The sequence below is a fragment of the Cnephaeus nilssonii genome, assembly GCF_951640355.1.
Source record: "Cnephaeus nilssonii genome assembly, chromosome: 12".
In the NCBI taxonomy this organism is placed as follows: Eukaryota; Metazoa; Chordata; class Mammalia; order Chiroptera; family Vespertilionidae; genus Cnephaeus; species Cnephaeus nilssonii.
The window spans coordinates 43,610,292-43,637,471 of NC_137083.1; the positions used below are offsets into that span (position 1 = coordinate 43,610,292).

At 39.4% G+C, this 27,180-nt stretch overlaps 1 protein-coding gene across 1 annotated transcript in view; it reads left to right on the forward strand.

The window, feature by feature from the left end:
- Window positions 1-5,415: 5,415 nt before the first annotated feature.
- Window positions 5,416-27,180, forward strand: part of POU6F2 (POU class 6 homeobox 2) — a gene marked incomplete at both ends in the record, with an annotated part of 425,667 nt that continues 403,902 nt past the window's right edge. Inside the window, one exon of the mRNA XM_079786518.1 lies at window positions 5,416-5,520. Within this exon, the coding sequence (XP_079642644.1) occupies window positions 5,416-5,520 (105 nt within the window). The remainder of the gene's footprint in view (window positions 5,521-27,180) is intronic.

Consider the following 27,180-nt stretch of genomic DNA (forward strand, 5'->3'; position numbering starts at 1 on the left):
AATTAAGAACATCCCTATTCTGCCCTGGCCAGTATGGTTCAATTGGTTGGAATGTTGTCCTGCACACTAGAAGGTGGCCAGTTCAATTCTTGGTCAGAGTACATATCCAGGTTGTGGGTTCTATCCCCTGTTGGGGCGTGTGTGGGAGGCAACCAATTGATGTTTCTCACATTGATGTTTCTCTCTCTCACTGATGTTTCTCTTTCTCTCTGAGATCAATAAAAACAAACAAACAAACAAACTCAAACAACTACAACAACAACAAAGAACATCCCTAACCTAAGAAGTTGGGGACTAGATCTAATTTGTGGTGATCTATTGTTGTGTACACCAAGTGGTCAGCACTGGGAAAAGGGCAGGTCTAGCTGGTCTCTGATGTAAGAAGGCAGACAGACTTAGAGGGTTGGAAAAAGCAGGATTTTATGGAAATTTGGTGGGGAAAAGGGGAGCAGAAGAGGTGATGGTAATGGTGAATATTTCACTTAAGGAATTTTTGTTCCTAAATTCGATTGTGGAAGTGGGAGTAAAAATTAGTTGAAATACTTTCTGCTCTTTTCCATTTGTTTTCCATTGCTCTAACCTTAAAAGTGTCTGCCACCCACACTGATGGAGGGATGGTTTTGCTCATGTTATTCTTATTTTTGTGTGTGCATGTATTATATTTTTATTGATTTCAGAGAGGAAGGGAGAGGGAGAGAGAGAAACATCAATGATGAGAGAATTATCGATCAGCTACCTCCTCGGCACGCCCCCCACTGAGGATCAAGCCCAAAACCCAGGCATGTGCCTTAGTCAGAAATTGAACCATGACCTTCTGGTTCATAGGTCAAAGTTCAACCACTGAGCCACACCAGTCGGGCTCATGCTATTCTTTTTGACCTGAATACAAGATGACTTCTGTTTATATCAAAATCCTTCTACCATCTTCATGGAGCCTTCCTTAATTGCCCAGAATTCACCTTTCCTACCTCTCTATAATCCTCTTATATGAGAAAATAACTAACATTTGCTGGGTACTTACAAAGTATCCTATATAATAAAAGGCTAATATGCAAATTGACCAAACGGCGGAATGACCAGTCGCTATGACATTCACTGACCATCAGGGGGCAGACGCTCAACACAGGAGCTGCCCCTGGTGGTCAGTGTGCTTCCACAGGGGGAACGCCGCTTAGCCAGAAGCCTTGAGCTGGGCTCATGGCTGGCGAGCACAGTGGCAATGGCGGGAGCCTCTCCTGCTTCTGCAGCAGTGCTAATGATGTCTGACTGCCGGCTTAGGCCCGCTCCCCATGGAGAGTGGGCCTAAGCTGTCAGTCGGGATCGGGCCTAAGCTGGCAGTTGGACATCCCCGAGGGCTCCTGAACTGTGAAAAGGTGCCGGCTGGGCTGAAGGGCTCCCCCCACCCAAGTGCATGAATTTCGTGCACGGAGCCTCTAGTAACTCAGTAAGCTCTCACAAGACATTATCCCCCCAAATACTTACAGTACCATTGAAGAGTTCTCAGAAATTCATGACACAAAGAAATTGCCACTTTCCCAAGGCCACACCTAGTTGGAGGTAAGAGATGGAGCAGATTGTAATCCAACCTTAACTTTGGGTACCTAAAAATGTATGCATCTTCAACTAGGTGGAATCAAACAATTGCCACAGATAAATTTTTATGCATTTAGTTAATTTTTAAAAACACAACCTGTGCTGCATTTAAGTCATTTATATGTGTTTGTGTTTCCCACTAGATTATTAATCTTTGAATGTCAGGAAGCAGGTCTTATTCATGTCTCTGTATTATCCAGAGTGACTACCAGGAGGTGCCTACATATAAGTTGTTAGTTGAAAAACTTAAAACTACCTTTGTGTTTTTATCTTCACATCCCTCCTGCCATTGCCATGTTAGACTTGGAGACCGGTCCTTCCATTCTGTTGGGACAGGGACTTAGGGTTCCAATTATACTTTTCATGCCAAACTGACATGCCTTCGTTCATGCTATCTGGAGACTTCATTATGGGGGCTCCTAAGAATGCTTTTGGTGATCAATTTTACCTTGGTAGGAGGATTTTAATCAACTGGGCAGTGCCAGAACCACCAACGTATTCCACAGCTGTCTAATGAAGGGGCCAAGAACCTTTATTTTCCCTCATATGAACCTTACCAGCTACTGCCTGGTTGTGGGCAAGTTGCTTCACCTCTCAGATCTCTAGAGTTTTTTTCCTTAAAAAGGGGGATAATCATTCATACCCTAAGCATTGTAGTGAAAATGAATCTCAAACCAAAATTATAATACCTACACACCCTTGCCCAACATGGTCTTCCTCTCGATTCCCTATCTCAGTAAATGGCATCACCGGATGTGCATTTTGTGCAAACCAGAAAAACAGCTCCCTCTTCTTCAAGTTCCATTATCAATAAACCACCAAATTCTGTGAATTATACTTCTTATCTTGAAATCATCCAATTTCCTGCATCACCAACACTATCGCCTTATAACTAACTGGTCTCGCCAAATCCACTTTATCCCCTTTTATTACTCCCCCACCCCTAACTTTCCACTCCAGCAGAGACATGTTTCAAAATTAAATGTGAGAAGACACTGCTTAAAGTACTCTCCGTGGCCTTGCAGTGCTTCTGACTAAGGTAGCGAACCTTTGATGCAACCCAGGAGACCCTGTGTGCTCTGGCCTCTCTCTTCCGTGCTGTGCTCCACACACCAGACTTGCCTCGAGCTCCAATAAGCCATGCTCCTCCCCATTTCCACCTTTCTTCTGCGGAGAATATTTACCCATCACCCAACTTCCTGCTTTCCTGTGTTCTCCTAGCATCCTTCCAATTTTAGTTTATTTCAAGTCAATTGCTTAGGGAAGGTTTGCTAACTCCCCTCTGCTCACATACACACCCAAGACTAGGTCAGTTCCTTTGATATAGGTTCTTATATTAATCTTTTGCTTTTTTTCCTTAGCTCTCAGCATAGTTTTAAAAAGTTACATTTCTGTGATCTCTTTTTTTTTTTGACGAAAATCTGTCCAAACCACTAGAATGGAAGCTCTCAGAGGAATGATGACTGTTTTGCTGTATTGCTAGCACATAACAGAGTACCTGGCACATAGTACAGGCTCTATAAATATTTATTAAATGAGCCTCATACTTTATATATGGCAGCCATCATTCAGAATGTTCCTTGATTACCAGCTTTCATACATAAAGCTCCATCTTTTAATTCAGAGCAGGTTCAAATCATGGCCCTGTTTATCTTGGGCAATTATCTTCCTCTTTTTTTTTTCTTTTTTTGAATCTCATCTGTAAAATGGGAATAATTGTATCTGCCTTACTGAGTTGTGTTGAGGACTTAGTGAGCAAATGTAAGTCAGTGTCTGACCCAGTGCCTGGCTCAGGACTCCAGCAGTGTGGACTAGTAATGGTTGTAATTAATATAGACCAGATGATCAGGTAAAACAACCCGAAAGTAACCTGAGTTGTCCCTATGCTGACCTGGACTGTGGCAGTTTAGAGGATGGAGCTTCAAAGGGGGTCTTAGGCCTCATCCTGCAACCTGGACATCCCCGACCCCTACCCCTGTACCTCCCTGGGGAGGCGCCCAAGAAGCTTAGATCCCAGAGGAGGGAGGGGCCTGCAGTGAGGTGGAGGCTAGTGGCCACGGGGCTGCGGCAGGAGGTGCAGGGAGGCAGCCCAGCCCCAAGCCTCCCCCAGTCTCCCGGCTGTAGGAGGTGCAATTCCGCACTCAGGCGCGCCTTGTATGGCAGAGCCGCTGGAATGGGGCGTAGGGAGCGAGTGGAAGCCACTCAGCTCCCCCCTCTTCCGCAAGTTTCCCTGGTCCCCCCACACTCCATGCGTGTCTGGCGTGTGCGTGGGCAGAGTCCCGGGAAGGCGACACCATGAGTGGTCGCGCCCCACTTGCCCTCTGCGAGCCGCAGGCTTTGGGCAAGTTTGGCACCGCCCAGACTGGGTCCCACCAGGGCTGGGGCTGATGGGCTGGGACCTTGGTGCCGCCGCCGCCCCCTCTCCTCCCTCTCCAGGGGTGGCGACAGGCCTGCAAGCAGCGTCCGGTCCTGGGGTAGGTCCGTGTCTCCAGGGGCGTGGACAGGTTTCAGCGCGAACTGTGCATTTCAATCATCTTTAGGAGGACGTGTGTGTGTGTGTGTGTGTGTGTGTGTGTGTGTGTGTGTGTGTGTTTCTATTAAAGTATTGGAAACATTTTCCTTATTTTAAGTTCCTTTTATTTAATTTTTAAGCTATAATACAATGCCATAAAATACATAATAGTATATAGTCAGCATTAAACACTTCTAATAACTCCCCTACCTCTCAATCTTAACGTTAGTTTCGAACCTTTGAAAAAGCATCCCCATTTTAACAACACCAAGTTTTCTGGTAAATTTTTTTGAAAAGTTGGGGTAGGCCAACTAATGAGCTTAAATTTAAAAAGTGGACAAATGCAAACTTTGATAACTCCACAAAGCTACCAAATTAATGGATACTATCTGTGGTTTTGGACTTTCAAAGAGCATCTTTGCAATATCTGTCAGGTTGTATGGAAAATCAGGTTCTGATGTTAATCCTGAAAGGGTTAAGTAGCTTCCAGGTTATGTTCATGCTACCCTTACAATAGCTGACCCATAATACATCAACAGCCTATCTCAGAGTGTGTGGGATCAAATAATTTAAATTAAATGAAAAAAGTTGAAATATTTGTCATCACATTACATCAGTTTAGGTGAGCTGCAAGTAAATAATTTCTTAACCTTTTAGAAGATGAGAAGTTTAGTGACTACTGTTTACACACTTTGAATATTTTATATTTGAGTGGTCATCACAGTTTGCACAAACGATTGTGTACATCCATTTTTAATCAATGAATGTTAAGGTACCTTTGCTATGCAAGGGTTAACATTTAAGCTTTTCTAGGAAGGTGATAACAAAAACTGCAGAGATTACTGCCTATCATCAAAAGGTAATTTAGGGAATGTGAAAATAAAATCATTAGGGACAACTTAAGAGAAGTAGGGCATTTAATTATAATTGGAAAAAAATTTGTATGTGGAAATCAAAGTCTCAATTAGTGCATGAAACAGTTAATTTTGTTTTTGTTTTTGTGTTAAACATAGGTTCCTAGAGCATTAAAAAAATCCTCTTAGGTTTATTAAACCTTTAGTGGAAGATCACAGCCAATGTTTTGTCTTTGGTGAATAGCTGTTTGTCTCACTTTATTTACTTGGTATTGGATATTTGTCAATGTCATTTCATATCTACAGAAAATTCTTACGCTCTATAGAGGTAGTGAATGTGTGTGTGCGTGCCTGCCGGAGGTCACATGACGGTTTCATCCTATTTGGTGGAGCAGCTTGACTTTTTTTCCCCCCTTGCTTTTGGTGATGGTTGTGAGTACAGAAGTTGATTGACAGATGCATGCCAGAAACCCCCATTCTCCTTTTCAAAGACAACATATGATGGATTGCGATCTCTCAGCCCAGCAGAACACAGGGACCATGCGAGCTGTAATTGGTCAGGTATGGAGTCAGCCATTTCTCAACTCCCCCTTTTTTTCCGCAAGGGTCTCACCATATCATTCACATAATTCATATTTACAGTACCATCTTTCTATCTGTATCTCCAGTTACCTGCCAGGGTAGTGCTGAAAGTGCAAAAGGCAAAAGGCACCCATTAAATCTAGCCAGGAAACCTCAGCTTAAAACTTCATGGCGATATTTAAAAATTAAAACTAAGACAGCAACAAAAATCTAGAACAAATCTAATTTACAATTTGGTCTGAAGGTTTTTTAAAAAAATCTGTTTTTAAGAATTGATTTTCTGTGGATATTGTGATCTTGGAAAGAAAGTGTGAGGCAAGAATCAAGTGTTATGTTTCCTAGGTAGTAGTTAAACATGTTCTGTTCAGTATTGTTATTTTGATATTTTTTTTGTGTTCTCTCCTCTCTCTCTCTCTGGAAAATCTGAATATATAAGTACACGTGCCTTTACTTCTAACCCAGGAGGTGTGTGATCGAGCCTGGTAAATGTAGTAGTGGTCTTGGCTGCGGCAGAGGGGCAGGCTGCAAATTAAACACTGACACAATCTGAAAGGTCCAGGTGGTCTGCTTGCGTTTCCTAATGCAATCCAGCACCACAGCTTTAATAAACAGCTCTATTTAGTTCCTCCTCCCGGTATCCAGGGAGGTGAACTGGTCTGGGGCTGCTGTGATGAAATGCCAGAAGAATCTCTCTCAGAGGCCTCACAAGCTGATGTTTAGAGCTTTCCTGTTCTGTCGTCTTTGTCTTCCAAATGGGTCAGTGAGTCTTGCTCTTTCGGTTCCGTGCTTTCTGTTAAATCGGTACTTTCTGTTTGTGTTGAAATGTTTGCCTTGGAAGCTAAATCGGGAGAGGAAAGGATCGTTGTATTTTCATTTGCTTTCAGATAACTGAAGTGGTGAAAGGAATGCTAGTGTCCGGCTGCAAAGGAAGGGTGATTTTTCTGACGATTGGTGGGGGTGGGGTGAGGAAAAAGAGAATATCTGGGGTTTGTTTGTTGTTGTTGTTGTTTTGTAATGTATTTTTTGACCAACATTTTCCTAAGTTCTCTGTGCTTACTTATGAACTATTAACTTATCATTCAGAATATGGTTATGAACATTGATAAACTCCTAAAAGTTGTGGGATTTTTTTTTTTGCACACTTTCCAATCAAGACATCCTGGCAAAGTGATGGCATAAAATTTGTTGGCTGTATATTAATAGTATGGGGAGAAGATATACCACCTTAATCGGTTTTCAACAAAATTACAGCAGAGCACTTTAGGGTTCTGAAAGCACATGGTTTATTAATACCGGCATGCTTCATAATGTACTTTTAGATGGAAAATGTCAGATATATAATACCATGTTTCCACAGGCTTATACTCTTTTAAAAGCAGAACAATATTGTTTTAAACTTTCAAATTGGTTTTGTTATACAGACATATATAAAGTGAAGTCTTCAGGAATATATTTGTCAGAAGAAAATATGTAAGAACTGATTTTATATACTGTTGATACCCATTTCAGTGTACATGTTCAATGATGAGTAAGTATGTGAAATATAGCTTAAATAATTAAATTTGGCATATAGGATTAAATACATATTTGTTTAAGGACCTTTTTGTATATAAATAAAGCGAATTCCTGGTAACTGTTTTGTCCTGTTTAATGAAACTTTACTTAGATTGTAAGCATATTCTCTCTTCCATATGTCGTAGTATGATCTTAATACTGTACAAAATTACTGTGTTTTTAGTCCCAAATAAGAAATAGGATTTTATTTTGGATATATTTTTTCTTACTTGGGGAAAGAGATGGTGAAAAAACAACAACACAGGAGATATACTTGCAATATGTCATTTAATAATGTTTATTGGAAATAATTGCAAAGATGTATACTTTTAAAAGGTTCAAGTATATACTTTAAAAAAGGAATCAGTATACACTTTACAGATACCAGACTTCTAATTTGTCAGGATTTACAATTGGTTATTATTACATAGTTCTCTCTGTATTTAGTATGTTCTCTAATTTTTAAAGGCTCAGTAGGTCCAGGAACTATATATGCGATTCATTTGTTATGAATGTTTTGTAAATAATTGTGTCAAAGTTTTCTGAAGATGTAATTTCTCATAAATTATTTGTTTAAAAACTCAGATACTTATGTCAAGCTAGTAAATTATAAAAGTAATTGTTCTGAAGGTTGTAAAATTTGCTCTACTAAAAATGAACAAACTAAAATGCTCCTTATTTTTTAGAACTGAAACACTAAGTATTCAAAAGGACAGAAACATAGTATACTGCCCCATATGCATACCATAAAGATCAGAAAACCTAAATTGAAACTGTATCTGTACATATAAAAAGAAAGAGGGCATGCAAATTTGAAATGATCTCCTTTTAATTGTTATAGCACAGATAATAATATTGACTCAAATGACTATTCCTAACTGTAAATAAAAGAACGTGAACATATATTTTATTGCTTTGCAGTCACTCATAATCAGAAAGAGATGGTTTATTTTTCAGCTCTGGATTTCAATATCACTTATACCTTACTCAGCAGGTGCAAAAGTCCCATTTGATCATGAGAATGTTTATGTGTGTTCCTTCTCAAATACATATTGCAATAATTATTTTTGTCCTTTTCTTTTTCTGTTCTGAGTTCTGTTACTCAATGGCTTGGGGTTGGAAGAGCAAATAACCAGTTTTCAATGACATTTTCCATTCAGGATACTGAAAGGTTCCCTTGAAATATGACCGTTAGTTCCCCCCCCCCCCCCCATTCATCTCTAGGATCAAATATCCAGTTACTTCCACTGGAGGGGAAGGCGTAGACCTCTGGGTTGCTGGCCATGATCCAGCTTGGGAGAGTGTAGTGGCTTCATGGAGCAGATATTGCTCATATCTTTTCCCCAGGACTCTCCCCCGAAAAAGCAATTAAGCAGTCTAGTACTTACACTTCCAGCCTAGCATATCAAGATCAAGAAACTTGGGTCATTCATACAGTTTTGGGAAATAAATCCCGATTTTCGATAGTTATCTGTAACGAGCCTTCTAACCCTTGAAACTATAGGATGGATTGTTACTTGCAAATGGTTTTTAAAAATACTTCAAACTAAACAGTTAAGCAGAGGGTTTGAATATCATTTAAAAAGGAAGACTCACACTTCCACCTCTCATAGTCATTATACTATGTTTACTGCGTCTTTTCCTTTTTGCAAAACTGAGCTTGTTAGGGACATATTAGTTCATCAGAATTACAGACCTCCTGATTTTTTTTTTTTCATCTCACACATACGGGTCACCATGTCCAATCCTCCTTCTTGCACTTCTGTCCCCAGAGGACCCTGGACCAGCCTGCCATCTTGATGCGCAGGCCTGAGGGTCTGGGCTGGCAGCACGTGCCTATATACTGACTTCTGCAAATATTACAGAACAGAGGATATTGAATTGGCTTTTAATAAGTAAACAACAGATGAGGCAAATTAGATAAACGTATTTATTGAGCATATCTATGAATGCGTTTGGGAATGGGAGAGACACCGCAGGTTAAAAGTGCTCCTGGGTGCACCTGCCATGGACATGGCTAAGGTACTAGTGCAAGAGCGGACAAACCAGGTCTGAGAACACTGCAAGTGCAATCAAGACCTTTTGCAATTTTCCTTACCAGTAAAATGGGTCTTTTTTCCAAGGTATAGTCAGACATTTTAAAGTGGTTGAAAGTGGCACATTAGAAAGTGGATGCAGTTGTCCCAGACAGATGCTCAGTGTGCTAATAATGGCTCAGGAGGGGAGTGAGGGTAACAGTGCATTTGACTTGACAGCATCTCAGTGCGTGTTTTCTCCTATAAACTCGGGCACAAAAATATTTTACTGTTCTAGTACCAAAAACAACTTTATGTATCGTTTTATTTCCCCTCCCTTGTTCCAAAAGGTATTTAATGTGGCTTGCCTAGAACGTACTGAAGCTGATGCGAAAGGAAAGTGGTCTAGGGGAGGGGACCTGGCAGTAATAACACGATTGCAGGTTGATCTCTGTCCATTTAGACTGATTTTCATGCCCTCTGTATGAAAATTAAACTTTGGGGCTAACCTAACCCTGTTTTACACATACTAAGCATAACTCATATGCTCCCAAAATTCATTTTTGTAGGTGTCATGTCATTTCCACAAATTTATATATTTTGGGGATGTGAAATTGTTGTTTGGATTTAAATGGATTTAATACCTTTTTTAGGGTATTACAGGTGAATAATATAGTAAGAAAATACAAATTAATTAAGGATTATTCTTTATGAATACAAAATAGTGCTGGTATTCATTTTTTAAGTGTGGGGGTCACTAACATTAAATTTATACTATGTATTTCCAATTGACCTTACACATTTCATTCATTGCTCCATCTATACCTAGAGGAAGTTGATGTTAGTTTTTTATATTCTACTAGAGGCCCGGTGCACGAATTTGTGCACAGGTGGGGTCCAGCCAGCCAACCCCAAGCAGGGCTGACTGGCCAGGGGGAGGGGATGTGGGAAGTTGGCCGGCCTGCCCCACCCCCTTATGTAAAATGTTTATGTGTGAAATATATAGTAGTTGTTGTAGAGGTGGGTGAAAAAAGCCTCTTTGTTAACTGTTTCTTCACTGTGTAAACCGTATTTTATCAAACAGTTGAAAGCATCTTTCTGTTTTCATCCTTATTGTTGACGAAAATTAGAATTTAATGTCTGCAAATACTGTAGAACTCCACTTTTCAATTACATTGTAATATCCTATAAACTGTTGTTTTCTAACATTTGATTGAGTAAAAAGTAAGGTTGTGAAATAAGGAGAAAATTAAAAGGATTAGGCTTGAAAAAATATGCAAAAAACTAAATATTGACCATTATTTGAACACTAACAGAAAATCCAAATTATGCAAATTTTACATTAATTTGTATTTTGTGACCAAACTTTTACTTGGGAGATAATAAGCTGTTCTAAATATAATTCCAAATCTCCATTTGTGTTCTTTTTCTCCTTTCCTCCCTTCCATCTTCCCTCACTCTCTTTCTCCCTTCATTACTATTAGTAGTAGAAGTGGTTGTAGGTGAGATCTGTGCCCAATAAAGTAAATTACGGAGCCAAGCCTTGTTCTGGGATTGCATGCCGATTACCCCATTAGCTATGTTGTCCTGATTTCGTCCAGAATTGTAATCAAAATTTGTACCAATTTTATTTTTTACATATTTCTTCTAAATCTTAGGTTGAAGAAGGGATTGTGTGAGACTGTCATTACATTTCAGTAAGATCCTTTTTCTTTTCTATTATTTTCTTGTTCTTCCCATTCAACAATGTGAGCTGGTTATGGCAAAAATTGTCTAATATTTATTTGAAGTCTTTCTTCCGGGTTTGCCCTATGCTTGTGTTATTTTCTTCACCCCAGCTATAATAGACTATATTGTCATTTCAGAGTTATCACTTCTTTTAAATATAAAACCATTGTATGTAAGTAGTCACAAAACAATTGCAAACATTTCTGATTATTTATGTCAAAGGCTGCTCTTTAGGTTTTGAAACACTTTATTTTCCAAGTAGGCTGGTTTCAGAAAATAAGTTTTTGTTTTATCACTTGCTTCAAAACCTTCCGAAGACAGAGATTAGCTGTTGGTACTTGAAACTGATTCCTGGTGAGCTGCAGGAATCCTTACTCCCTTCGGCAGCATTTTTCTAACCTTAAGAGCAAGAAAATTGAGGATCAAGAGAATATTCTAAATTTAACCTATTTTCAGTTGTTGTTTTTTCCCTCAGGGGGTGGAATATTCCAGTGGGAAGAGAGACCTATACAATTTCCAACTCCCGCCTCCTAAGGTCAAAGATGCAAAATAATGTGTTGACAACTCGAGTGAAAAGGAAATAGTTACTCAAATGCATTGCTCTGGTATTTTGCTCTTTTCCTTCACATCATTTCTCCATCAGCTTTCCTTCTCTTGTCCACTGTAATCCGGAGTGAGTTTGATGAGTAATAAGTGGAAAGTGAATCCTTGTGGGCTGGCTGGGCAGCACAGGGCACTGGAAAGAGACAAGGCCTGAAGCAAAACAAAGCAAAACGGCAGCAGAAAACTCACCAACACACTTGCTTCTGTTGTTAGTATTTTTGTCAAGTTATTTCGTAAGTGTATGTCATCTCACCGAGCAAGTGTAGATTACAGAGGTAAGCAGTAAAACAAGGCTTTAGGACAGGACAAAAAATTAAAAAACAAATCAAAAAGAGAAAAAAAACAACACACCTTTACAGTGCTTGTGCCATGGAAATATGAATTTCAAAATTAAGCAACACTTTTTTTTTTTTTTTTTTACCTTTTTACAAGAGTTTAATCAGTGCTTGGGTGTTGTGACATAGCAGCCCTATTAAAACAGATGCTTCTGGCTATTAGTATGATGTTGACTCTGTTTGCATGTTTTATGACTTTGGTTTTTTTCATGAATAATTAGAAACTATTTTAAGTAGAAAACATTTACCCATAGCCTCTGAAAACTTAAAGAAACAGGTATACTGTAAAAAATTAAATGCCTATTAAATGGTGTTTTAACATAGATCAGAACTCAGGTAAACCCTTGAAAAGAATAAAGCGCATCATTTACAGAGAGGTTAGTTTACAGTGTAGAATTCATATACAGATTTTTAAAAAAGTTGAAATTATTGTTGAGACTGAGAGGCAATATTGCAACCACACAAACGTATGGATGCCAGAAACTCGAATTGACATTGAAGCTATCTGAGAAAATAGGTAGATGTTTCTTAGATCTTAAGCTGTATTCCTCCAAAACTGAAGGCCAGCTTGGGCGAGCATGGAACCAGGCATACAGCTCTGGGCTGTTAACAGGCCAGTCTTGGCTTCAGACAGAGCTGGTTAACTTTGTCAGCCTTAAATAACACTGGGGAACAAGGCTCTTTCAACCTTTTGGAGAAAAGGTTGAGAGTTGGGACAAATGTAAAATGCTCCTTAATGCGCACGAATAAAGACAAGACATCAAGCTCATTTCACTTAGTGTCAGTCCGATGATTCATCATTATGGTCAGGGCACACTGTGGTCTCTGGGCTGAAACAATTTTATCCTTTAAAAAAAAACAACACACACACAGAATGTTCCAGCTTGGATCTTATATCCTTAGGGTTACAATATTGAATTCTGAATCGGGAAACTTAATCTTGCAGCCCGATTTGACAAGATGCTGTTTGAATGGTAGGCAGAAGTGATGATTGTGGGACAAAATGCCCCAGGTCAGAATTTGGGGAAAAAATAAGAGATTTTGTGGAAATTTGGCTGTGATACATGAACCCCAACTTTGAAAATTTCTCACTATTCATATCAGCAGATGGTATTCTAGGGTCTAAAAAGCAGAACACTGGTGTATTCATTTTATCTGTTTCAAATCTTTCTTGAACAGAGTGAGTTTTTACATATTCTTCTTAGTGTATTTCTAATTTTGTTAATATAAAAAGTGTTTCTAGTAATATTCAAAAGGTTTCTGAAACACAGGGTAACATTATTGCTTAAACAAGACAATCATACTTTGCTTCTTGGCAAAATGTTAATATTGAATTCAGGAACTAAAAATTGTTTCTTTTTTGAAAACTTTCCATTTGTAAATAGAACTATGTCTAGATTTCCAGGGACTAAAGAATTTAGAGTAAAAATGAAAATGAGGCAATCTAATTAGTGAAAACACACATATACACACATACTCCTTAGACATTTTAGGAACACTTGATTATCTATCCTCTAATAATCTAAAAATATTTTAAGTCTCTGTTTTCGAGTTTAATACATGAAAAAATTTTACTTAAAATACTGCTCCTCTCAACTATGTTGTTCAAGTGAATGGAAAAATACATTGAAACTTCTGGAAATCAAGATTCTTATAGAAATCTGTGTACATAGTTGATCACTATACTGTAAAAGAATGATTATTGTGGTTATTTCCTTCCAAAATCAGGGGTGCTTTGTTTTGCAATGTACTTCCATTTTATAGCTACTTTCTACCAGTGCTGAAACCTATCAACGGAGATTGCTTTCTCCCTTTCTACCATTATCCATCAAATAGAATTTAAGCAGCTAGTTCAGGCAGAGCTAGTGGAGCATCTGTGTAAAACCTGCAGAACATGAGCACAATTGTTATATGCAGATGATTGAGGTGAGTTACATGGTGGAACCCTCTGAGTCTTTTAAACATTTAAAATGTTTTTATTGATTTTAGAGAGAGAAGAAGGGTGAGGAAGAGAGAGAGAGAGAGAGAGAGAGAGAGAGAGAGAGAGAGAGATTGGTTGCTTCCTGCACAGGCCCCGACAAGGGATCAAACCTGCAACCTGGGTATGTACCCTTGACTGGGGAATCAAACTGGTGACCTTTCGGTGAATGGGATGACGCTCACCGGCCAGGGCTTAAACATCTCTATTAAACAAATTATAAAAGTAATACAGGCTTTATAACAAACAATTTCAACAGTACAGGAGAGTACAAAGTGAAAAGTAAGTGCCCTATCATTCCACTGTCCACAAATAACCATAGTCAATAACTCCTTTTCTATCCTTCCAGAAATTTTCTATGTATATATAAAATTAGAATAAAAACTTTTTACAACCTGAGTAGATCCATAGTATGCATAGAGTTCTGCAACTTACTTTTTTATATATATATATTTTATTGATTTTTCACAGAGAGGAAGGGAGAGGGATAGAGAGTTAGAAACATCGATGAGAGAGAAACATCAATCAGCTGCCTCCTGCACACCCCCTATTGGGGATGTGCCCGCAACCAAGGTACATGCCCTTGACTGGAATCGAACCTGGGACCCTTCAGTCCCCAGGCCAACGCTCTATCTACTGAGCCAAACTGGTTAGGGCTGCAACTTACTTTTTAAAAATATATATATTTTTAATGATTTCAGAGAGGAAGGGAGAGGGAGAGGGAGATAGAAACATCAATGATGAGAAAGAATCATTGACTGACTGCCTCCTGTATGGTCCCTGCTGGGGGTTGAGCCCACAACCTGGGCATGTGCCTTTGACCAGAATCAAACCAGGACCCTCAGTCTGTAGGCCGATGCTCTATCCAATGAGCCAAAACAGCTAGGGCTGCAACTTACTTTTACATTTTAAAAACATGTTGAATATCTCATATTACTACAAATATTGTAGTAATTGTCTGACAGTCCCTTTTATGAGTTATTTAACCAATTATTTTTCTTTTTTATTGGGTTATAATTAACATATAAAATATTAGTTTTAGATGTACACCATGATTCGAAATTTGTATATATTACAAAATCATCACCATAGTAAGTAACCAGTTTTCTCTTGATGAGTGTTTAGCTTTTAAAAAATGTTATTCTCTGCAGTGGGACTAACAAGTAGAGGTGTTTAATTTCTTAGTATAAAAAATTCCAGAATCTTCCAAATGGGTGCAATTTTAAAAGTGAAGGATGGCTTTATGCCACAAGAATAGATATTTGACATTTATAAAATGAATACTCAAACCAATTAAAATAGCAATAAGGATCACAGTATTTTACTTTGTAATAAAGAAGTAAGAATAAAAGCTAATGACCTAAAGCACCAGTTCTCAAGCAGGTTCATTGTGACTTTAAAACCTCTATGTTTATTCCAACCAAGCCACTCAACTGACCAAAATGCATAGCACATTTTCTTTCATGGGCCTCAATGCTGTGTATAAGGTAATTGACAGAGATGTATGTTTTCAATGCATTATTCAATTCGTGTGCCTAGATTAGTGAAAAAAGAGACCAGAAGAAATTCATGGTAATTAATGTCAATTAAATTTCTGTTTTCTATATTTCATATTGACAGACCAATCTTTCAACCATGATTCATAGGTTAAATAATGCAGCCAGCAAAGGGCTGAATCCAAATTAATCCAACGTAGCCCTTGAATTCAACTAATTTATTAGGGTTTTGGTAAGGTAGACAAAAAGATATACTAAAATATTTAAGAGAATGTGAAAAAACTATGATGTACATTTCTGTTAGGATATGTCTCTGCTCATCCTCTTAACCACACCACTTCACAGATGCTAAGAAGAAAGTGAAGTGGGTAATAATGAGATCTTACATGTGTATACAAGGTGGAAGTATGACCGTGATATTTTTCTCAGAATTGATTCCGTGGAACTGCTGGCTGGGTGAGTGTATGTTTTCTCCCTCTCTGGCCTTCCCCACAGATGCTGATACAAGTACCCTGGATAGGAAATGATAATGTTTCGTTTATAGGTTTAAAAGCAGCTGCCTCCCTCACTGGAGGCTCAAAACAGGTTCTCAGGAGCAAATTGCAGAGCATGTCATTGAGAGTAATGCTCTCATGTGAAACTTACACCTGTGAGAAGTGGCTACAAACCATCATTCCCATTTTATGGAAGTGGAAACTGACTCAGAGAGGTCATGTGTCTTATTTATAGCCAACTACTGAGTAGAAGTGAGGTTTGAAGCCAGACATTTTCTCTAAGACTGTTTTCCTCTCCATCAGTTTTTAACTTTGGCTGCCCTTTAGAACCACATGGGACAACCTTTGGAAAATATGATATGCAGGACCTATTCCCAGAAATCTGATTTAATTTATCTGGGTATTGGTATTTTTAAAAGGTTTTACCGGTTATTCTAATGTGTTGTATCATAGTACCTCTTAAAATGAATGAAGGTTATTTGAAATAATAAGAAAGGAGGCAGTGAAGATTAAATAAGGCATGTTCCCCCTCCCCCTTCATAAATTCACAGCAGAAAAAAGGGTGGAGGTTAGTCTGGTATCTGGGAAGGTTTAAACACAAGTTTATATTTTATTATATACATAATTTATAAAATACTTATATTTTATCTGATATATGCTTTAATGTGTATAAACAAGTTTATATTTTAATAGTCCTCACTATTTGAGATTACTACCCTCATTCTTTTGTCTTTCATCTTTTAATTATTAACATTCTATTTATTATCGATCTATCTAACTGATTAATAATCCTGCCTGAATCTGAATTCAAACATTAAATTTGCAAGATGAGTTTGTTTTCTCTCTTCTTTCTTCATAAAAACTCAAGTAAATTCTAGCCAAATGGCCATTGGCACATCTAAACTAATTTTTATGAACTAATTATATTGTAATTAAGGATTAAGTTTATAGAAAATCAGTGATTGTACCAAGGAGGTATTTCTTAAACTTTGGAAAACTTTTTTTCCTTTATTTAATTTAATTTATTCATTTTTATTGTTGAGGGTATTACAGATGCCCCCCATTATCCCACCCTTTGTCCCCCTCTGCTCAGCTCCCACCCACACCGGGCCTTCATGGCACTATTGTGTGTGTCCATGGGCTATGCATATATGCATATAAGATCTTGTGGTATTTATTCTATTACAATTCCATAAAAAAATTTGAAGTAAATAAAGGATATCTTTTATCCTGCTTACCTGTTTTCAACTAAAGTTCTTTCTGTCAAATGGCATTTTTAACATTTCTGGTCTTGGAGACTATAGTGAGGCTAAAAAAGAGAAATCTGTTCTCTACTCAGTAGTTTGAAATTTTCAGAAAACAATTATTTCATTTGCATTTCTGTGTTTGGATGTAGGACCAAGTAGATTTTACTCTTAAATATCTCCTTTAACTTTTACACATAATTCAGTTATGTTAGAACTCATGGATATATGGTTAAGAAACAAGGTGATGATTTGGTGAAATGTGTCACCATCATCTTCAACTCAGTGCTAACCACTGAGCACACTGGCCAGGGCATAACTTGAATTTCTTGACCCTAACCTTGCACTCCTTGTTTTCTTACCTTTCCTCTGTTTAACTTGCTGCTGCTGCTTTCTGCTCTCCAGAAACGAGGCCCTTCCTCAGTGACTTTACCAGTTCTCTGCATATCTACTCTCTAATCCACTTCCTGTCTTGGCCACATCTTGGACTGTGTCTACCCAGATACTGGGCTTTCTCTTTGCAGGCATCTCTAAATAAAGACATCTTTTCTACAAACCCATCCACTTAATGAACTCCTGTTATGTGCTAGACCAGTGGTCGGCAAACTCATTAGTCAACAGAGCCAAATTTCAACAGTACAACGATTGAAATTTCTTTTGAGAGCCGAAAACCGACTTCTGCGCATGGGCCACGTAGTTTCAATCGCACTGTACATGCGCGCCCGCACGTGGTATTTTGTGAAAGGGCCACACTCAAGGGGCCAAAGAGCCACATGTGGCTCGCGAGCCGCAGTTTGCCGACCACTGTGCTAGACAGTGTTCTAAGAACTTTACATGCATATCTATCTCAAAGAAATAAGTGGCAAAATCGGGATGCAAACTTAATCTGACTCTTCTTGACTTGCTAATTTTCTGCAAAGGATTGTCACAGCCTTGCATTCACTTAAGCTTTGAACCTCAGTCATTTTTTAAAAATATATATTTTTATTGATGTCAGAGAAGAAGGGAGATAGAAACATCAATGATGAGAGAGAATCATTGCTCGGCCACCTCCTGCACGCCCCACACTGGGGATCGAGCCCGCAGCCTGGGCCTGTGCCCCCCGCTGGAATCGAACCCGGGACCCTTCAATCTGCAGGCCAACACTCTAACCACTGAGCCAAATCGGCTAGGGCTGAACCTCAGTCATTTTTGCTTCTCTGCCTTGCCCTCCCCTCCCACACTTAATGAATGGTCACAGCTCATGGAATCTACCTGGGTTCAAAATTCTCTCTGTCCATTTTTGCTTCCACCCTCCCTTTCAAACTTTTTCCCCTCTCACCTGGAATATGGAGCTAACCAACCCACTTCTAGTCTTCCTGTTCCTGTGTTGCTTGTACATCAGTGACTTTCAAACATTTCTCCTTTCAGATTTTCTGGCTGAAGTTGGGGGAGAAACTCAGATTCCTCTCTGCCCTGTGTTGACTTTGTCTTTCATGGCGGCTCCTGCTGCCTCAGTGGAAACTCAGTGTAAAATCTCCTACTGAGCCAGATATTGGATAAGTTCCTCAGGACACAGCTCCGAGCGTATCCCTCCCTGTTCTGAAACATTCGATGGTTTAAAGACTTGAAGATAAGGTCAAGGGAGCTCCCAGTGTCTTTCCCAGGTTTGTTTATGTTCCCTCCCTCCCTCCACTCAGACTCTACATTCTAATCCACCAGAACCGGGCCACTCATCTTTCTCAAACATCTGCAGTTTCTTTCCTTCACGTCTTTTGATTTCCACCACAGTTTCTATTGACTTAAATCCTGTGCGTCTCTCTGAAACAACGGCATCCTCAGGAAGCCTCTACCTACCAGCCTAACCATTTGGACCATGAGCACTTTATGCCTCCTTTTGGCATCCATCTTCTGTTTGTATTAGGGTTACTGTAAACCTGTGTTCCTTTTCCCTTTGAGGCTAACCTCTCAAGGGCTGTCCTCTTTATATCTCTTTGGTTCTAGCACTAAGCATATAGCCATGAATCTAGACTTATTGAACACAATGTATTGAAGCTAGTGAAAAACGATTCTTTCATTCAACAGTTGTCTATTGGACATTTGTTAGGCGAATATCTAGGCCCTGGAGATGCAAGGTCCCAGCTGTTTTGACACTGACAGCAGGTACGGATACAGGTGAGCAGATAGGATAAGGTCCTCCTCTGCAGAGGTATGACTTCCATATGGCTATGGGAATCTTAGAGGAAAGAGGGCACCAAGGCCACCTGACCCAAGCCCCTTGTTTTACTCAGAAGTGAAATGATTTAACCAAGGTCAGTAGCCAAATCTAGATGAGGGAGACTCATTCTCTGGGCGTTCTGTCATGGCTCTTAGGCTACCTCTGATGGGGCCTAGGCATGCTAACAGAAAAGTGGGCAAGAAAGTTTGCAAAATTATCTTTATGTCCTGTTTCTTTTCTAAATCCTCACTCAAGGATATGTTTAGAGAGAGGGAGGAAAGGAGAGAGAGAGAGAGAGAGAGAGAGAGAGAGAGAGAGAGAGAGAGAGAAACACCAATGTGAGAGAACTGATGGATTGCCTTTCCTAGGCACCTGTAACCTAGGTATGTTCCCTGACTGGGAATCAAACCTACAACCTTTTGGTGTATGGGAAAACACTCTAACCTACTGAACCACCTGACCAGAGCTATATCCTATTTTCCGTGACCATTTTTAGAATAATTAAATCTTTTCTCTTTTTTTCTTCCTTTCCCTCCCATCACTACCAGCAAACCACCTCCCCTCCCAACAATCCCATGAACAATAGACACATTTACTATTGTCCTGCTACTTATAAATGTCACAGTTAATAAATTACCTGTGACATCGCCTAGACCCTCAAGCTTCCTGAGGTTAGGAGTGGGGGAGGGAGTGTTCTCCCAAGTTCTTTATCAGGTACATCCTAGCTTGCACTGTCCTAACTAAGGTGTCCTAGAGTGGATGTTAACTTAGGAAGGTGGGGTTTCAGCCAGTTCCCAATGAGAGAGGGAGTTTACATGACATGTCTCATGTTTAAATAGCATAGCTATATTTGGACATGGGCATATTTTGACAGTTATTGAGATTTCATGGGCTATGTAGCAAGCCATTATGCAATCTGAACATATATAAACACACACACACACACACACACACACACACACACACACACACGCTCTGTAAAATATTTTTAATTCAAGGATTACGCTTGGAAAAAATGTAAGCAGTAAACATTTTTTGGACAGGGGAAGGGGGTTATCGTGTTAGTTGTTTTAAGGGTGACTTGGAAGGGGACAGGAAAGAAAGGGTAGACCAACACGTTAAGTTTAAAGACCCAGCCGTGGAAAGCCCAGCTGTGGGCATTGGAGGGTGAGCTTTAGGAGACAGTTGCTGGAGTTGAAGTAGTGGTCATTTGGGGGGAGTTTCTCATAGCATTTCCACGTTACATGCTTCTCCACATGGCATTTGAAGAACATGGCAGAAAGTTTCTGCTGATTGGCCACAGAAGAAGGAATTTCCCATTCCTTGTAGAACAACTGGAGGATCCCAGAGGATATAGTCTCATGTAAGCTACAGTGGCAGGATTCTCACAGCTTCCAGCACAATGCTTTACCCATAGTAGGCACTCAGTAAATATTGGCCCAGTGTATGAATGCATAGGGTTTCCATAAAGACAGGCTCCAAAGCTTTTTGGGTGGTTCTTACTCCATTTTTACTTCCATTCCAAACGTACAGCTCCCATAGCAACCATAACGTGTACCCCTGGAGCATGTGTGGTAGTTAGTATTTCTGTACGTGGTGTCAGCTTTCGTGTCACAGTATCCTATGCATGTAACTGGTTAAGCTACAGTTGTTTTGGAAACCACAGGCCTTTTCTCATCTAAGATAAGCCCTTGCTGGCCATTCTAGTCTATGCAGACGTTAGAGTCACTGTACAACCTTTTCATGCCCAACTTCCTCTCCCTGGCCCTCAGTTTGGCTGACACATCAAGCTACAAGCTTATGTGCGGATTATAATGATAACTCTGTGCTTCATCGTGTTTTTGCTAGCAACACGATGGCCATGTTTCTGAAGGTCATTTTTATATTTACGGTTGTTCTGTCAGGGGTACTTTTATATTACACCTAACAGTTTGAAAGGAGGATCAATTCAAGGGTTGGTTGGATTATGTAAGATGTTCCTAGGGACAGTGACGTAGAATAAATATGTTACTTCATCCTGTCTCATGGATGAAACATACTGGTTTTGCTTTCTTAAAGTAGATACTTTCAACTTTTCTTTGTTTATCGTTACAGATGATAAGGAGTGTCTTGAAATTTAGAGAAATAGCTGAACCTCTTAGCTCTCCTCTGAGTTCCTGACTGAGCTTCATGAACAGAAAGCCCGGGACGGGGCAGTGTCCTGGTGAGAGGGTGGGAGGAGAGGGCAAGCGGAGTGCACTGCTCCCCGCTCCAGCTTCCAGCAGCACCGTCTGGCGGATGTGGGAGCACGGTGTTTAAACAGACTGGCTTTGAGCCAGCAGATAGTTCTGCGTGTGTTATTTGAAGCTTAGAGATCTATCTGTTTTACTCTCTAAGGGGAAATGTCATTGTATCTTTGTCTTTCTAAATTGAGAGCACCTTATTTCTTAAGACTGATTTACTTATAAGGCTTTTACCCTTCTGGTGATCATTCAAACAGTGAAGCAAATAGGATAGTTTACCAGTGTTTATTACACATCAGCCGCTTGCACCAGGCTCCTCTCCACTGCATTTCTTCTGCTGGTGTGCTCTTAGTTCCTTAACACATTTCCCATCCTCTCCATTCTTTCAGCATGTACGTGAGCGTGCGTGCACAAACGCAGACACACACACACACCCCTCCCTCTTTTACATCTGGAGCCCCGGCCTCAAGACTGTACACCTAGATTCTTTCTTTCTCCTTCATAACTCATAAGTGAGTTTACTCAAACACACTTGTTGAAATGGAATAAAAATAAATTTTGCTTATAGAATATCTAGAAAGCTGAAGCTAAAAGGAGACGACTTCTTCTCCTCCTCCTCCTCCTCCTCCTCCTCCTCCTCCTCCTCCTCCTCCTCCTCCTCCTCCTCCTCCTCTTTCTCCTCCTCCTTCTCTTCCTCCTCCTTCTTTTTTTTTTTATCACTCTTGTCCATTGTTGTTTCCTTGGCCCCTGTACACAGGGTCTCCTGGCACAATATCTGAGCCATCTGTATTAATGTGAATGTGCCTTTTCCTTAAGTCTTCCAGCACTCCAGTCTTTGGCAAACCAAAAGTGGCCTGTCCAGTGTTCTTTGTTCAAACAGTCTGATAAATGAATTGATACCTAAGTGTTAATGTGTGAACTACCACATAGTAATTATATTTTAAAAGGAGTTTCATGGCATTACAGTCTGCTAACCTTAAAGATTAATTTAATGGTAGGGATTTTGTGTTGGGCAGGTGAGAGATGTTCCTGAGTGAATAGTTCACTCAAGCTCTCAATCCATCCACTTAAAGGCCACTTCCTCTGCTTGTTCTTGATGGTGCCTGCATGGTTTATAGACAGTTTAAAAATAACTTCTTAAGAAGACAAAAACAAAACAAAACAAAATTTCTTATGGGTATAGTAGCACTAAATTTCCATACTGAGAAAAATTATCCTAGAAAGATCATTTTGCATCACAGGCAATTTTGATTTTTTTTTTTTGAGTTAGGTTAGAGTTTATAACCAGAGTTGAGGACATGTAATGGTAATTGATTAATTAATTGATGTGATTTTTATTGAGTGCCTGCTATTGGCCAGGCACTAAATAATGTACTGGGAAGTCAAATGATGGACAAGATAACTGTCATTGTCCTCACCTAGGCTGCAGTGTAGATAAGGGAAAAAAAAACAAGCAAAACAAAGAAAAATTATAAATTGTGATAAGTACCAGGATGAAAATAAAAAATATTTCTAAGAAGGTGAATTATGATTGGCTGTGGGGAAAGTGGGCAGGCCATGTTTAAGCTAACTCCTGAAGATTAAATGGTGAGCTTTATGAATAATGAGGCTGTTGATGGGATGGGAGAGATATGGTGGTAATGATGATGATGGTGATAAAGATGGTGATGATGGTGGTGGTGGTAATGATTAGGAACCACAATGAGGTTTAAAACTACTCTAAGTTAAAAATAACAAAGTTATATCAAATGTTGCTCTTTGACATTTTATCCAAGAAGACCTAGGAATAATGATTAAGGTGATATTAAATAACTTGTTTAAGCTTACCTTTGTCCATGAACAATTTACTCTTGAAAGTATACTTAGTGGCAAAGGAGCAAACAGTATTTCTAACACTAACATATTTTTTCTTTTTATGTAATGAATTCTAGAAACAAAACAAGGTGACTACTGTTACTCTGCTCTTCTTTAAGCAAAATCCAGGAGTTTTGAAATCAGTTTCTTAATATAGTACTGGTTATGTCTTGAGATCAATGCTTCACAAGTATCTGGGGAAAAAGAACATTTTAGGGCAATAAAATGATTACTGACCTGCTGTTTTGGTAATTTATTGATTTGATCAATTTCTTCTAAGCACTAGCTTATTTTTCTCTTCAGTGGAATTTCTGAATATTTTCTGATGGTTAGCTTCTCCTTTTCCACTATGCTCTTTTATTTCTTCCATCTCTCCCCTCTCCTGCATATAAATATGAAGGTTTCATTAGGATCAGGTATTATATATGAACAGACACAGTGTTTTAAAATTTGCTAAGTTGCTGATGATTATATTTAGTCTTATCCATTATCTAGGGGCGATCCCTTGTGAAAAACCAACACAATATATTTACCTCCTGTTTTTGAATTTGGAAGATTTAATGGCATGAAAAGAATCTCAATTATTTTAATTGGGAAAAGCAAGTTATAACACATTATGTAGTGCATGCTTCAATCTTACAAATAATACAAAAATATAAAATGCATATCTAAATATTTACATGTGCATGCAAGGGCCATAAAGAATACACTGATGTTAACCTCTAACTAGAGGGATATTTTGAGAAAAATTTCTGTTTTTTCCTTTCCTAAGTTCTAAAATTTCAGCAATGAAGAAGCTACATCTATAATAATAAAAGCATAATATGCTAATTAGACCAGACAGCCAAATGACCATCTGGATATCATTCCAGACGAAGCTGTCATGGTGGGGGCCAAAGCAGAGGTTGTTAGGGGTGATCGGGAAGGCAGGCATGCAGTTAGGAGTGATCAGGCAGGCAGGCAGGCGAGCGGTTAGGAGCCAGTGGTCCCAGATTGCGAGAGGGATGTCCCGGATTGCGAGAGGTTGCAGGCCAGGCTGAGGGACCCCTTCCCCCATCCTGTGTACAAATTTTGTGCACCGGGCCTCTAGTTTAAATATAAACCACAAAGAAAGTGTTAGGTTGTTTTTGCCTTTAACTTGGTAATTCTAGTAATTTTGAAAATAATCAGATATCTGGGTGAACAAGTTATGTCACTTTTGTCACACACACAAAAAGAAGGATCATAAAAGAGGGGAGTGGTATTAAGGTAAATCCACAGATGATGTGCCATTAAAATTTTGTTTAAAGAAGTTGAATGACCTAGGTGTATGCTTATGATTTAATGTGTAATGTTAAATGACAAAAAAAAAAAATAGTTCATGTAGTAAGATACTAATTAGGTAAAACATAAAATGTATGTGTAGAAAAAAAAAAAAGACCATAGCTAAATAACTAAACTTTTGGCAGTATAATTTCTAGGTTTGGGAAATCATGTTTCTTAAATTTTCAATGAACAGGTATTCCCTTTAAAATGAGATGTATAAACACTGATAATTTATGAAAACAATCAGAACAAGATGACCCAGATAAGAATTCATTTAGTTGTTTTGGTGAAAATAATTAGGCCTAGAACGTGTTACTCTCTTCTGTGTTCACCCAGGGCTGAAATAAATAAGAGCGAATATGAGCTTTGACTTTCTTGGACACGTATATACTGTTTAAATTCGATATGCAAAGGAGTCTCAAGCTTTAGGATAGAACTAGTGCATTGTTAAGCAGTTACAGCTCAGACATATGCTTGTTATTATGATTGTTAGACACATTATCAACTCCGTGCAATTGATTAGGAGAGTTCAATTAGGTTCATAAGCAACAGAGGGTTTCCTGAAGGTTTTCTTGCATTCTGGACATAGGGAATAAGGATTGGTTGTGTTAACCTCGGTGCCCCCGCTAAGCTACAGGACAAACCCAGTATGTGAACTGATCCAATTGCTTAGCCATCCCTGGACCCCCTGGCTTGGGGGTAGAAAACCTGTGGACTAGCAGTGACCCATGCAAAGGAGGCCCCCATAAATAAGTGAGTGATTAGAGGGCACCTAAAGCACATTTGGTCCTGCCTATCCCATCCCATAGTCTTAACTGGAAGATAAATGCAGTTGACCCTGGAACAACATGGATTTGAACTGTCTGGGTCCACTTGTATGCAGATTTTAAAAAAGTATACTGTAAATGCATTTGTTCTTATGATTTTTAAAATATTTTCTTTTCTCTAGCTTAGTTTATTATAAGAATGCAATATATGAAACATAACATAAAAACATGCTAATTGACTGTTTACGCTATCAGTAAGGCTTCTGGTCACCACTTGGCTATTAGTAAAGTTTTTGGGGAGTCAAAAGTTACAGGTAGATTTCCAACTGCGTGAGGGAAGGGGTGGTAAGTGCCCCTAACTCCCTGCGTTGTTCAAGGGTCAGTTGTACTTCATACGTGACATTTACATGAACGGTACCTGTCTAGGGTAAAAAAGTACAGACAGGAGAAGTAATTGTATCAATAGTAATAAAAAGACATTGAAAATCCTAGTTGCCAATTATTGTGCACCTGCTGTGTGCCAGGCCTGCCAGAGATGCTGGCATTGGTCTTGGCCATAATCAGTGACTCTCGCTCCTGATTTGCTCTAGGACTTGTCCTTGCGTTATGATTATAACACATAAAAAGACACAATGTCCAGGCCCTTGGCACGTATGGTATCTGATGCCCTTTACCCCCTGTCCACCTCTCATTTTTGGTCTGTGCCCGGATGGTGTTCCATCTAGGTCTGAGACAGATGAGCTTCAAGGTGAGAGAAAGAACAAATCCTGAACGGTGATTCTGTCACTCACCTCATCTTCATAATCTTCCCTGAGCTTCCTCTGCTGCTCACCCTGGTATTGATCGTGTCACAGGCTGTAGCAGACCGAGGCAGGGGGCTGAAAACCTTTCCGCACGGCCCTCGCCAGCGTCCCTGTTCCAGCTCCGAGAAGAAAAGCCTGCTGTGAAAACAATCAGTGCATTTGCTTTAGATCTAAGTGATTCCAACTAGGTCGATGCTTCATGCTGATGTGTTGAAAACATTTAAAAAATTTCTCAGAGTTTGATTTCCACTGGAACATTGTGGCATGTGTCTCAGTGTCTGAGTGTCTGCAGTTGTTATTTCTCATGAATGCAGTGACAACTGCTTCCTGACACAGCACACAAAAGCAGGAGGAAAACGGAGGCTTTTTGTCATCTGTGTGGATATTTATTATGAAGGCTTTGCGAGGGGGGGGGGCGGCGGGGGAAGGAGGGAAATGAACGTGTGGATTCTGGTTGATAGTCACATGTTACCTTGACCTGCACTGGTAGGGTTGTTGTTTTTGCCTGTTTTACTCCTCAAGTGAATACGATCCAGGGTTGATTTTCTTTGTTTTGGCACAGACTTTCCTAAAGCCAACCATTTATAATGATGCCAAGAGTGGCTTTATCTTCTAAAGGATTCTTCAGAACTCTGCAAATTTATATTTATATTCAGAAATGATTGGACCTCTTCATCACATCTTGGCATCAAGTGGCACAATAGGCCTTACAGAAAGGAGCTCTCTGCAGCCAAATTCATATTTATTTAATCTCTGACAAAGGCCCGGGATAGTGTTTAATTGCACAATGTACAATAACAGATTTTCCACCTAAAAAATAATCCCTAAAGAAAGGGAATGCTGCGCCAGGCATTTACATGGTGCCGGGGAACATAATTCGGAGTTAGAATCTAGTTTAAAAGTGTGGGGGGTCAGAGGCATTTGTAAACATGTTGTACTTGATCATATTTCTAAGTTCCTCATCCTGGTTATTAATAATGAAACCCAGGAGTTGTTCAAGACAAAACAAAACTAATCTTCAGGCCACACCTTCCAATTACTTCT